General features: G+C 39.2%; 1 protein-coding gene across 2 annotated transcripts in view; it reads right to left on the bottom strand.

Annotated features, from left to right (window-relative positions):
* The window catches only part of ACMSD (aminocarboxymuconate semialdehyde decarboxylase), a 33187-nt gene extending 21137 nt beyond the window's left edge, over positions 1 to 12050 (bottom strand). For both annotated transcript variants that reach the window (XM_054277986.1, XM_054277987.1), the window contains exon 1: positions 11995 to 12050. In XM_054277986.1, coding sequence (XP_054133961.1) covers positions 11995 to 12015 — 21 coding nt within the window. In that variant the 5' untranslated portion in view covers positions 12016 to 12050. The remainder of the gene's footprint in view (positions 1 to 11994) is intronic.
* Between the last annotated feature and the right edge of the window lie 969 nt (positions 12051 to 13019).

Here is a 13019-nt window from a genome sequence, read left to right as displayed (position 1 = left end):
AGGAGAAATTCTCCTCCAGTGCTGAAGTTTAGTGTGTCAGTGCTGCTACCCCTGCTGTCCCTGGGTCACAGCTTGTCCCCTTTGGCTGCTGCCCAGATCCACCTGCTGTCCTATCAGGAGAATGGCATACAGTGGCCAACCAGGGAGCCTAATTCCAGAGGAGTGGCTCTTCAAAAGAACAAAGAGTTTGAGCAGAAAGTCCCCAGGGCAAAGGGAAAGTACTTGAGCAGCTGACCGAGGGCAAAGGGAAAATATTTGTTTATATCGGCACTATGAAGGGATTTATTTTACACAGCATCTAAAATGTCAAAAATATTATTATATATTAATATATAAATATATATATAGAATATTTTATATATATAAATATATAAAATATTATTATAATAAAATTGAGTTAGTATAAGTGTATTAAGCATGCTGACTTGAATTTCCTCCTTTCTCCCTCTTAGGTCGTAAAATTATTTGTAGAGGGCATATAATATACCCTTGGAAGAATCACAGATCCTCATCTATTCTCTATTTTTCTTGCATTTTCTTTAAAGTTATATTAAATCCCCTCCAAAATATTGAGTTTTAGCCAAATCTGTGCTCTGCATTTTATATTCCCCCTCCTCATCATTGGTTCACTCAGGATATTTACACAAGCTACTGCATAATGGTGCTTACAGCCTCTCAAGATGCCTCAAATATACAGGAATACATAGATGTATTTCAAATATACCATATTCTGCATCCTAAGTTAGGCTTAACTGGAGCTATTTCAGATTTCCTGTGAAACTACATCTCATCTTTTGCCCTTTACTCAATTTAGAATTACACTTTGCTTAAGATACCCTTGCTCTTTATTTGTGCTGTATTTTTGTCTGTAATTTATTCCCCCTGTAGTTTTATTTCAGTATATGTTACTCACACACCGTCCTCTTGCGAGTGTTTGTTAACCATTCCCTGATAAGTTTTTTTTAGTGAAAAATGCTGATTTTTTTCCCCAAACCCAAATGCTGTTGTAAATCTTGCAACTTGAAATCAAGCATCTCGAAAAATAAACATCTTGGCCCATTTTGTTTTATCCTTTTCCTGACCTCTGTATTTTATTTGGGCTTGAAAAAACCCCCAGACTCTTGCATTTCCCTACTTGCTCACTCATTAAACAAGTCTGCTTTGGATTTGGTTAGATAACTTTCATAGGAGTTGTTTTTCATGTCAGCTTCTTGTGACAGGGTTGGTTGGTTGGTTGGTTGGTTGGTTGGTTAGTTGGTTGGTTGGTTGGTCAGTTAGTTGGTTGGTCAGTTGGTTGGTTGGTTGGTTGGTCAGTTAGTTGGTTGGTTGGTCAGTTAGTTGGTTGGTCGGTTAGTTGGTTTGTTGGTTGGTTGATTGGTTGGTCAGTTGGTTGGTTGGTTGGTTGGTTGGTTGGTTGGTTGGCTGGTTGGTCAGTTAGTTGGTTGGTTGGTCAGTTAGTTGGTTGGTTGGTTGGTTAGTTGGTTGGTTGGTCAGTTGGTTGGTTGGTTGGTTGGTTGGTTGATCTTGTACTTCTCTGCAGCAAGAGGTCACTGAATGTTCCAAAAAAATAGGAAGCAGCAGTTTTGGGAAAGTATTCCCTAAATGAAGCAAGACAGCCAACAATTTGCTGTAACAGATCAAAACCCTGTGATGGAAAATAACAATTATTTCTGTCTCAAACCCAACTCAATCTCTTCATGGCCAGGCTGCCAGGTTAAGCAGCACATTGTCTCTCCTGCCCCCAGGTGTGACAGCCAGGCTGTGTGATGTGGCGCTGCAGTGTCACCCTGTTGACAGCAGAGCTCCTGCATGGACTATGGCTGACAGAAGAAAGAAGTATTGATTCAGCTCTGGGAGCTCTGCATCCTGATGGGAGGCAAACACTTAAAGTGAGACCTCCAATGAAGAGATGTCTGCAAGACAATGCCCTGCTTGAGCACAGAAATCAGAGTGAAGCGAGGGAGAGGGGCACAGAGAGATTTGTGCACCTGAATAGTCCAAGACACCAAGAGTCTTCAGTCACCAAAGCTGCAGGATTCCATGCGGAGCTCAGCTGCGTTTCTTCAACACCGAGCTTAATTTTCCTCAGCTCTAAAAAAAGCTGTAGTTGTTAGTTACTGCTCCCAAGACACAGCTTAGCTTGCAAACACTGTAGTACTCCCACGCTGCATTTCATTTGTCACAACACATCATTTGGAAGCCACACCAGTTGAAGGCAAAGTGTGTGTCCATGCCACTTGGTCAGAGGGCAGTGAGACGTCTGTCTGTGTCCAGCATGAGCCATTGGGCCAGCAGCAGAGAGACCTTCACTGGCTGGGAACAAAAAGCTCTTGAGATACTCAGGCACCAAATGTACTCTGAACTGGAAAACATGACTAACAACTCCTCCAAGGACAATCCAGCTAGAGGCTGTTCAGCCAAGGCTGATTTCAGACACACACACAAAAGTCTAGCAGATCTAGAGGGTTTCATTTCACTGTAGGGACAAGCACTAAAGGGAAAGTGGTGTTAATTGGAGGGCAGTAAGTGCTCTTTTCTGAAGCTCTTTAGCTGCTTTTCTGAAGTGCAGAATCTGAGATTTGGAGTCTTCAGGATGGAAATTCAGTGTTATGTTCTGGCTTTGCTTGCAGGGGTGAAAAGTGTTTCTTTGTGTCAGTGGGAAAACCCTGACATCTTCAAAAGAGGCTGCACCAACAAACACTGGAGAGCCCTGCAGAGAGCTCTGCCACGTCCATGCTCCAAGGCATCCCGTTTCCAATTAGGCTGAACAAAGACACAAAGAGGCAAGTTCAGGATGCTGATCTCAGAAAGGGCTAAAGCACTCGTGCCAGTTTTTTATACCTTCCATTTTGCCTGTTCCTCTCTGGCTCCTGTTCTTGGGAGTGCACATTTGGTTGTGCAAATTGGCTGTTTCACACATGTGCACAGCTACAGAAAAACAAGGAGAAAACTCTTTGTGCTCGGTAGCTAAGATGAAGTACTTAAAGAATACGTTCTTTCCAAATGAAATAAATGTTGAGCAGCACACTTATATTGGTTGCTTAGCAACAGGTTATCCTTTGGCTGTGCTGGGGACTGCACGGGTCCTCTGAGACTGCCACCACAGACCTGCTTGGAAATGTCAGATTTGGAAAGGATGCAAAAGTCAGTAATTCTATTTTTTTCCTGTGGTATCAAATAATTAAACCTCTCCTATTAAATTAGCCTGATCACAGAACTTAAACCTCTTCTGGGACTCTAAAGCACACAGACTTCAGTGGGAGAGGTGTGGTCTGAGTTCTGCAGGGAAGAGCAACAATGACTATGGTTTCCCTCCTCATAAGGAATTGCATTATGCAGTTCTCATGCAGCACTTTCCATGTGGAGCTCTCAAGTACTATTTTTCTCAGGAAAACATCATTTTACCTAGCACAGCTACACCAGGAGGACATATCCAGCTACAGCTACACCAGTAAAGTCCTTAACCAAGATGTATCCTGGAGAGTGAGTGGTATTATGATTCCCTGTTCTCCAGTGCAATAAAACAAACACTCCAGTGGCTGCCTAAGCTCCTGGTGGCTCACAGACAGAGCTGGGCTGCAATGCCAGGGTTTTCTTTATACACATTCGCAGAGGCAACTGGAAAGGCACACACACCTCCAATCCACAGCCAGCTAAAGCAGCTCACGGTGGCAGCAGTGCAGGTGCACTCATTATTAAATCCTGAAGGGCAGCAGATTTTTCACTTTGTTATTAAAAAGCCTTTGCAGAAACAAAGAGCTGTGAGAGCCTCTGTTTACACAGACATCAGAGCTGCTGCTGCTCCTCTGTGTCCTGAGCCCATTTAGCCCTGCAGAGCATTTGGGCTTTTTAGCTCAGGTGTGGCACTGTCCTGGTGCCCCTCTGATGCTTCCGAGGTCTCAGCTGTTAACTCTGCACAGTGAAGCTCCACCAAGCTCAGGGTGATGCTCTCCAGGTGGGGACAGCTGCCACAGCCTTTTTGTGTCACTAAAATTTGTAATGTAAAGGTGTCCAAGGCTGCTGACGCCTTTGGCAGCACTGCTCTGTGACCACCATCCTGCGAGAGTTCTGATGAATCACACAGTGGTGAAAGCAAACACTGTCCTCTGCCAAATTCCTGACCATTACCGTGTTCTCTGTACCTAAGTGAAGCCATTAAAAATTCCTCATTGCTAGAAAATATGACATAGCTGAAATACAACTGCCATTCTAAAAGAATAAAAGAAAATTATATGGCTAACCTTCAAATAACATAATTATTTTCTTTATACACTACAGTTGCAATCCTGCAATTTACACTTACCATGCATTTATCCTGCATAGAGATATTCTACCAAAAATGTAAATTAAATAGATATTTTCTAAAATGTCAGTATGAACAAAATAGAGCTTTATTTTTTCCCCCATGATTAGACTCAAGCAAATAAAAAATACTCTATTTAAGCATGAACCAGGCCAAGGTTCACTCCTGGGCAATGACAGCAACCAGACAGATACCAACAGCATAAACATGGGCCAGAAAGAACAGATGGAATGAAGCTTACAGATACCAAAAAATCCTAATTTTCAAGTTAATACCCCATGGTAACATCTGAAATAGTTTCAATTATTTTGAAGGCTGGTGCCTAAAACAAATAAATAATAACTCCTGCTGTATGTTGTCTCAACAACTTTTTTTCCTGTTTGCTAGATAGCCAAATCCTCATTTTTCCCTCTTTGCAGAGGCTACTCTGTGCCACCCTTTGGGCACATCTGGGGACAAGGAGAGTGTTCTCAGAGCCTTCAGAGAGGAAGGGAGTGCCAAAGCACACACCTCTCCAGCTCTGCAGGTGTTTTCAATGTAAATGTTTGGGGTTTTGTGCTTTTTATTTATTCATTCATCTGGAGGGGGGAGTTTGGCAGGGAATTCCTCCCCAGAACATTTCTGGAGCCTGCTTTCACTAGCTGAGTCCAGCTACAAATGGGCAGGTAAAACTGCCTTTTGTTTTTTTTTTATTCTGACATTAGGAATTTAATAACACCATCTGAGGATGAGCCACCTTCTTCACAATTTCTAAAATAGATCCACAACTTCCTGGCTGTGTTTAAATGTGCTTTACTAATTTGCTTGATTTTGTTTTTTCTTTATTTGCTAAAAAAAGATTAAGAAATTGGCACTTTCGTGCTCACAACTACAGCCAGGACTGTATTGCAGATACACCAAAACATCTGTGTTAATTTCTGTGTGTGAAGATCAGAAAAAAAAGCTGCTCCTAAATAAGATCTATTTTCCCCTTCAGGATGTTGCCAGTCATCTCCATCCAATGTTTCATTTAAACTTTTTAACAATTGAAAAAAAATTCAGGTGTTTTAGAAGAGCTCTCTGGTAATTACTAATTTCAGACCCCACAAGTCACCAGGAAACCCAGTTGTTACTGCAGAGATCAATCAAGTGCAGATTCAAAAAGCAACTTGGAAAGACAGACCTGGAAAGACAGACCCATTTAGATGAGGAATCACAGGTAAATGAGTTCAGTAATTAAACACCAGAGTGCTGCTTTTGGACTCGGTGTGATGGCCCGTGCCAGCTTGGAGCCTCAAAAGCAAGATGTGCCTTATAAATCAGGAATTTAAAATGCTGTTGGTGCAGCTCCCTGTCAGTGCTGCAGGCTGCAGTTTGTGGAGCACAAGCAGAGCTCCCAGAGAGCACAAATCTCCTATTGATGGCCCTGGGATGTGACCCAGGCTGGCCCTCCCTGGTCCCTCTGCAATGTCAGAGCAGGACTGGACAGAGCTGATGCTGAGCACGGTGCTGATTTATAATCACTGCTTTACGCATTCATATCATGCACTGCCTGGGGAATGGGTGCTCTAAAATCCCTTTGTCTCGAGTAATTCAGCTTTTTCAGGAGCAGAAATGCCTCCAAATAGCCATTTTTCTAACATGCTTGCTTGTCTCTGTTGTATGTTATTGAACAACTGGGTGTATTGAAATCCCTTGGGGCACAACCATTAGGATCCCAATGTAGGATGCATGCTTCAAATGCCAGCATTGGGATGGTGCTTTTCACTGAGTGGTCACCATTGACTAAATAATAAAGGAAATTTCTGTCACTAACCTTTCCATATGAAAATCTGGTAACTAGCAATACGATTTCATACCATTTGTGAAACTCTCAAGTTTTGGATCCTATTAATGAAATACATGTATGTATTAAAATTAATCAATAATACAATTAATGTATTATTGTAATGTAATAGGAATTAATGTATTATTGTAATTTAATAGGAATAAACATGATTAATGTCTATTAATTTATAATATTACTAACCAACCAAAAACTACATTCAATCTCTTCATCTCCAGTGACAAGAGGAAACCAGTTGCTCTAATTCAGTGGATCTATACCCTAGTTCATATTTGCAGTTTGTAGGTACTTCAACAATTTGGTTGAAGGCAGATTTCATGAGGTTTTTTATAGCAGTGTTACAGAAGGGTTGAATCCCATCACCCATCACAGGCAAACACAAACCATAAGCACTTCTGTGTCAAGGAATCACACATTGCATTATCTACACCCATGCACTGCACAGGACAATTAAATTCATAGTTTATCAAACCTTCGGGTATAGCATGAGTAAAATAAAGTTTTAAACAGAAAACACAAACAGTTTAACAGCCTGAGTTCATGGCAATCTTTTGGTAAGTTTCTCCAGGTGGCATCAATCTGCCCTCTTCACAAAAGCCAATTTAGAAACAAGCACAAGTTCTACTTTTCTATTATGTGTTCCAACAGCATGAGGATTTAAAAGACCTTTTTTATACTAAGCTAATATTTGCTTGATTTCTTGTCCTTGGATACTTTTCCATTATTGGGCCAGGCTAACTGAACTGGTTCATCCAGCTCATACTCTACACCTCTCTTGCAGTAAAATGTTGCAATATTGGATTGCCCTTTTCCAGCCTGGAGCCTCTTACATTCTACATGAAGAACAAAGAAAAATCCCAGCTCAGAATACAGAATACAGGGAATACAGATATGTGGAAAACATATATCTGATCAGTTCTGTTGAAGGTGTGGGACTTCTGCTCCACCTCAGATGGACCTTCACTGGTCAGGATCTTAGGTGCTAGAAGCCTCACTCTTGAGCATCACATAATTTTATAAAGGGGTTGCTAATAGCTCATCTGGGTGGAGGAAACAGCAGCATCTCTATATTTAAACTTGAAGTGATAAATTATTCTGATTACCTATCCTGAATTAGCTACTAAATAAAAAAAAAAAGCTCATGTGGGGCTCTTTATTTAAGAACAATTTTCAGCACTGCAGCTTTGCTTAGGACACCTCCCCTCACTTCAGCTGGAGCCATGCAGCCAGAAAGGAAGCAATCTGCAGCACTGAAGTCACTCTTTAAATGTTAAACGCAGAAATGGTTGGGCAAGTTTTATTCTAAAAAGCACGTTGCACACATGATCAGATATTGTTGCCATGGCTGACTTCCTTTATTGCTTTGAGTAAATCCATATTTGATGCATTAAGGATGGATTGGGTTGCTGTTGGGTAGAAGCAGGTCAAGTGATTTTTAAGCCACAGTTCTAAGCATAGACTAAGAGCAAACATAATAGATGATTTCTTATTTTTTAAATCTTCAGCATGTGCAATTATAGTCAACCTATTATTAACTTGCACTTAATGCATAATGCCATCTAGTGGGAAAATCAACAGGTTTAGATGCAACAAGTCTGGATATCCCATGCAGCGTCAATCTAATTAGTGTTGCAACCACTGGACAGGTTTAATATGGAAATAAGTTTAAAGCAAAAGAACCTCCACAAAAACAAATCTTTACAGATGATGATTAAGGTCTCTTCCAACTCAAATTGTTCCATGACTCCATGAAAATTTAAATATCTTCCAAAGATGTTTTATCCTCAAAGTTAAGATAAGCATATAATTTCAATGAACTTCTATTTAAAGTGATTATGGGATGTGAAACAGACCTCGGTAGCTTCTTGATTTTATTTCCTGATTAAATTTCATGTAGAGATTGAATTTTTGGTAAACAAAATTACACAAACTTCAGCCTGATAAAGGAGGCAATTTAAAGTTTACTGATACATCAGCCAGAACAACCTGTAATTCTGGAGAGTTTCACAATGAAATGATCTTCATAAGCATGAGGTCACTTTTCTGTACCCATAAATAAAAAAGGAAACAAAGTGACCAGAACTCAAAGTTATATAAGGTAAAGGCAATAGACTTATCATAAAAAGAGAGAGTAGAAGAAGGGGTTTAGATAAACTATCAGATAAGTAATGTACTCCATTGAGAGCCCTTCTAAAATCAACAGTAAAGCAGCAACCCAAGAGGAGTAATTTATCAGGATTTTATGCTTCAGGAAAACATAGCACTTGTTCTTTATTGGTAAATTAACCTGCTCTTAGGCTGGAATTATCACTTTCTCTGAACCTCTGCACATTTTGTGTCTACCTACTTTGATATTAGTTTATTTATCAGTTACAAGGTAAACCCTTACAGCAGCATAATCCCTGATTATATTGGCTAAATCAAAGAACTTTGGGCCTGAAGGACACTGTGGAGATCATTGAGTCCAACCATTTTCTCTGGGAAGGACCATAAGCATCACTATCCCAGGTCAGCTGTGGTCATCTGTGGCTTTTGTGGTAGCTGAACTTAGAAATCCTCCAAGGGACAAATTTCCACCCCCTCTCTCAGTATCCTCTTCTGGTGATGTATGCACAACATCATAGTGAAGAAACATTTTCCTAATGTCCCATCTGAACCTCTCATGACACAGTTTGTGACTGGCTCAGGCCATTCATTCTCATTGTCCCTCTTCAGTTTTAGAAAGGGAAGAAGAACAAGCAATTGTATTGTAGCAGTAAAATAGATTTTGCACAGCAGAATAATGGAGAAAAAATTATCTTATTAACAAATTGACAGTGTCCCCCCCAAATTCTCTGCCTGAATGTAAGGCTTAAATGAGTAAGCCGAGAAAGCGCCATCCAGGGCAAAGTTAGAGGAGTGTAATTTAAGAAATACAAAGAAAAAAGCCAGATCTATCTTATAACTAAGTAATCACTACACCCCAACTCTAATAATCTCTTGCAATTATTGTCTGGTGCAAGAAGTGTGCTCAGCTGCAGAAACTGGGCTCCTTTTGCACATGAAATGTGCCGTGGGTCTGTGTGAGTGTTTTGAGGCTGTCACTGCCACAGTGAGGCCTTTATCTGCTTCACATGTCTGTGTTACAATATTGGTCCACTTGTTAAAAGTCCAGCTAATTAAAAAGCACATCACCTTGCCTCTGTTAGCTGAATTTTAAACTTTATAGGAAGAATCTTTTTTTCTTGTGACACACAACAAAAAATCCTGTCTGACCCAAATATGGCTTGTGGTTGACTCAACCTGAAAAGTCACTTTGTGATGCATCTCCTGCTAACAAATTATAAACTGGTATCCTAAATGTGACAAAACCCAGACATGTGAAATGAAGACACTTTGCTACAAAGATAGGACAAAGTCTGTGGGCAGGTTTTTAATTAAAGAAAAAAGTGAAGAAAGCAAGTACTTTTGGACACACAAATCCTGAGGGCAGGAAGACTGTACACCCAGCTACATTTTCTGAGCATATTATTTGGAAATTATTAAACCAGTTGGTTTAATGAAACTTATTATTTCTATTTACAGATATCGCCTCTGTTTGCCTAAATATATAAATACCATCCATTTGTATAGCCCAGTATCAGCTGTTCTAGTCAGTGGATAGGGCAAAATATAATTAAACCATATATATTCTGTCAATAAAATAGAAGAATGTGAAAATTATGTGACACTTCTGTGGCTATTAAGGCATCCCTGCACCTCAATACCAAAATATCAGTGGTCTTGATGATGGAGAGGGAGCTGCCTGCATTACTCTGTGGCTGCCTTTCCTTGATAACTTTCAGGCCTCATCAAAAGCTTTAGACAGAATCTGAAAGAGACAGAAATTGACTTTCGTCGTAGTCTGATCAAATTATATGACTGACATTGTCATCTTTCTTTTTGGTTACAGGACAATTTTATTGCAGCAGAGGTTCAAAATTTCACTGATATTTTGAGCTTCAAACTTCAATTGCATTTAAATTTTAATTTTACTGGTTGTTTAAGAAGGCATTTGTAGGTGGAGTGGATTTAAAACTCTTCATTCTATAGAAAAAAGTTCTTCATTTTCCTAACGATGCTGCTCTCCCTTGTAAAATTGGCAAATGCTAACAGCCATGCACAACTCTATCACTGCTAATATAACATAAATGTTTTATTTGGGTTACATGTTTTACAAAATACTCATTTTGGCTTTTTCCAAACACTCTCTATAGTAACCCTTGCTAAATACTCAGGTGGGAATGTGCAGAACCCCAGCAAGAATTCATTTGGCACCAGAAAAGGATAAAACACTCTTCAATAAAATGTGGAAATATTATCATCTCATAGAGTTTATCAAACAACTTAGAGCAAAAGTGAGCTGTGGAGTACTTACTCAAGAGCAATGAAGAAGCAATCTAAGAGGAGTAGAAAGGAAATTCCCTCAAACACTCACACAGGGTCTTTTGATAAAGATGAAAATACAGCAACAAAAAGAAATTGTGTTGCTGATGACACAAGGAACAACACACCAAACTAAATCACAAATTAGAGCTTAAAATATGAGAAAAGATGTGAATTGGGCACTATTCCTCATAGAACCTATTTTTTTTTCTTTTTCTGTCTTTTCTGATACAGGCATTAGCACTGTGTCAGAAAAGACAGAAAAAGAAACACTTTTTACGATAAGTCTACTGCCTTTACCTTACCTTCAAAGTACGGATTGCCACTCATAATTTTCTTCATTTTTTAAATGCACAGGATAAAATTTATAAACTGTAAATATTTCATACATGCAAGGGGGGAATCTGAGTATGAAGTAAATGTGTATCTACCTTTTCATGTAGCCTTTTTTAACAAAACCTGGGTCTGGCATGTTGGGAAAAGGGCTCAATGGACTGGTGCATCAGGAGGAATGGACTTAGAAAGAGGAAAAGTGACTCAATCTATTAATGATAAAAAGAATGTTTTGTGATTTCTGTAGTTCACTTATCTCATGTTTAATCATATGAACTTAATGGAAAAATGTGTATAAATTTTCAAAATGAATGTGAGAATACTTGAAGTTATGCAAATATGTTGGAAGTGTCTGGTTGTTAAAATGCTTTAGGATGGGAATTATCATCAAGTAATTATAAGCAATTGAATAAGTTTATTACAAAAATATATTATTTTGCTTCTGAGGAATTTCCTAGCTTTTTTGTTTCTTTTCTTTGATGCAAAAATCAAATATCAGCTGCTTAAAGTCACATCATCCAATAGGCTATGGTTAGAGTCTCATTGGGAATAAGATCTCTCTACATGGTGTGGAAAGCAGGAAAAAAGTAAAAAAGAGGAAGATTATGACTTAAGTAACAGGTTGTTACCTATTGAAAATGAATTTTCCCTTCCATTTCTCCTCAATACTTGTGAATATTAACAATGGAATAAAACCACAGTCAAATAAGCCAGTTTTATTCAGTTACACAAAACCTGGAAATGAGAGGTCTGCAGTGGTACAAAGAAACAACATTGTTTGGAATAGACACATTTAGTCTTGCTTAACTGCAGAATATTTCTCTGAACAAAATCATGAGATTAGTTTTCATGGTTTCCCATGTTTACACAGCAGTTTTATCTTGAATTAAGTACATCTCTTAAAATAGTTGGAAAATGCTCACTGTAAAGAATCTTTTCCAAGATTTTCTGCTCCTTTTCAGATGACATATTTTGCAGCCTCTGCTTTTATTCCTCCTTTGGTGCCACAATAGAATCTATCAGTGCTTGTGGCTCGTGCTGGCTGTGGCATTTTTTGCAAATATGATCCTGCAACAGCATTGTATAGGGAAAGGGTAGGTGCTTATGTGAGGTCTCATCAATTACTCACCAAGGTCACTGCATGCTGCATTCTCTGGGAATTATATTAGGGGCATCTTCACAGCCTGAAGGAAAAGGCACGGAATTATCATATTCTTTTGCAAAAATAACATTCTGATTACTTTTGACCCAAAGTTAATATTCAGTCTAAAAATACCAAGAAGAGAGACAATTTCAATTTAAACTCTGTTTAACCCAGTGCAAGAGAAAAACACTGAACATACATTGGATAATAATTTAAGCAAGCTCAGTGGTTTAAAGATTATTGTAGTGTTGTGTACCAACATCAACATTATTTTTAGTTTAAAGTTATGAAAACAAGGTGACTAAAGCTAGGCTGAGAGGTATCCAGACCAGGGTAAAAGAACCTGGTGATCTGATCCTATTGAGCACTGAAAATGCTGTGGGGCTACAGGTGAGCCACAGAACAAGGGCAAGATCTGTGTCACTTCCCAATAAACCAGCAAAAACCCAAAGAGTTAAAAAACATCCTACAGTGTGCAGCCTAATTTGTTTGTAGAAGAAAACTGTAGGAGAAGACAATGGCAGCCAATCTTGCACAGGACAGTTGAGGGACTATTAAAGGAAGTGATAAGATTTGTGAAAAAAAAAGTGAAATACAGAATCTAGAGGTTTTCATCACTAAACAGACATAAATCATCTAATCATTAGAGAAGGACATGTCTAAATGTCCTCAAGTATCTTATCACCTCATCCACAGACAGACATGAATAGGGAGCTGTAGTGCAAAATAACTGAGCTCTTAATCCTGGTATTCCAAAAGGCACCACTTATGGAAGGTGCTGCCTTTTGGAATACCAGGATAACTCAGTTTCAGACTTTGTCCTAGAGGAGTGGCACTGAAGATGAGCTATAGTGATGACCTTTATGGGACTGATGGGCACCTTTAGGGCTGGATTGGTTCTTGGTTTTGTTTGAGATGTGTCCCTGCAGCCCTGCTCCTGCTGTAGGGCCATGAAAGGCATATTGATCCAGTAAGGAAGTGAGAATTTTCTTTTGGCTCTCAGCCATGAA

Source organism: Melozone crissalis, unplaced genomic scaffold, assembly GCF_028551555.1.
Source record: "Melozone crissalis strain CALT ecotype California unplaced genomic scaffold, PUWL_Pcris_2 ptg000023l_1, whole genome shotgun sequence".
In the NCBI taxonomy this organism is placed as follows: Eukaryota; Metazoa; Chordata; class Aves; order Passeriformes; family Passerellidae; genus Melozone; species Melozone crissalis.
Note: the sequence above shows the minus strand (reverse complement) of the source record. Positions and strands in the feature narration are given on the sequence as shown.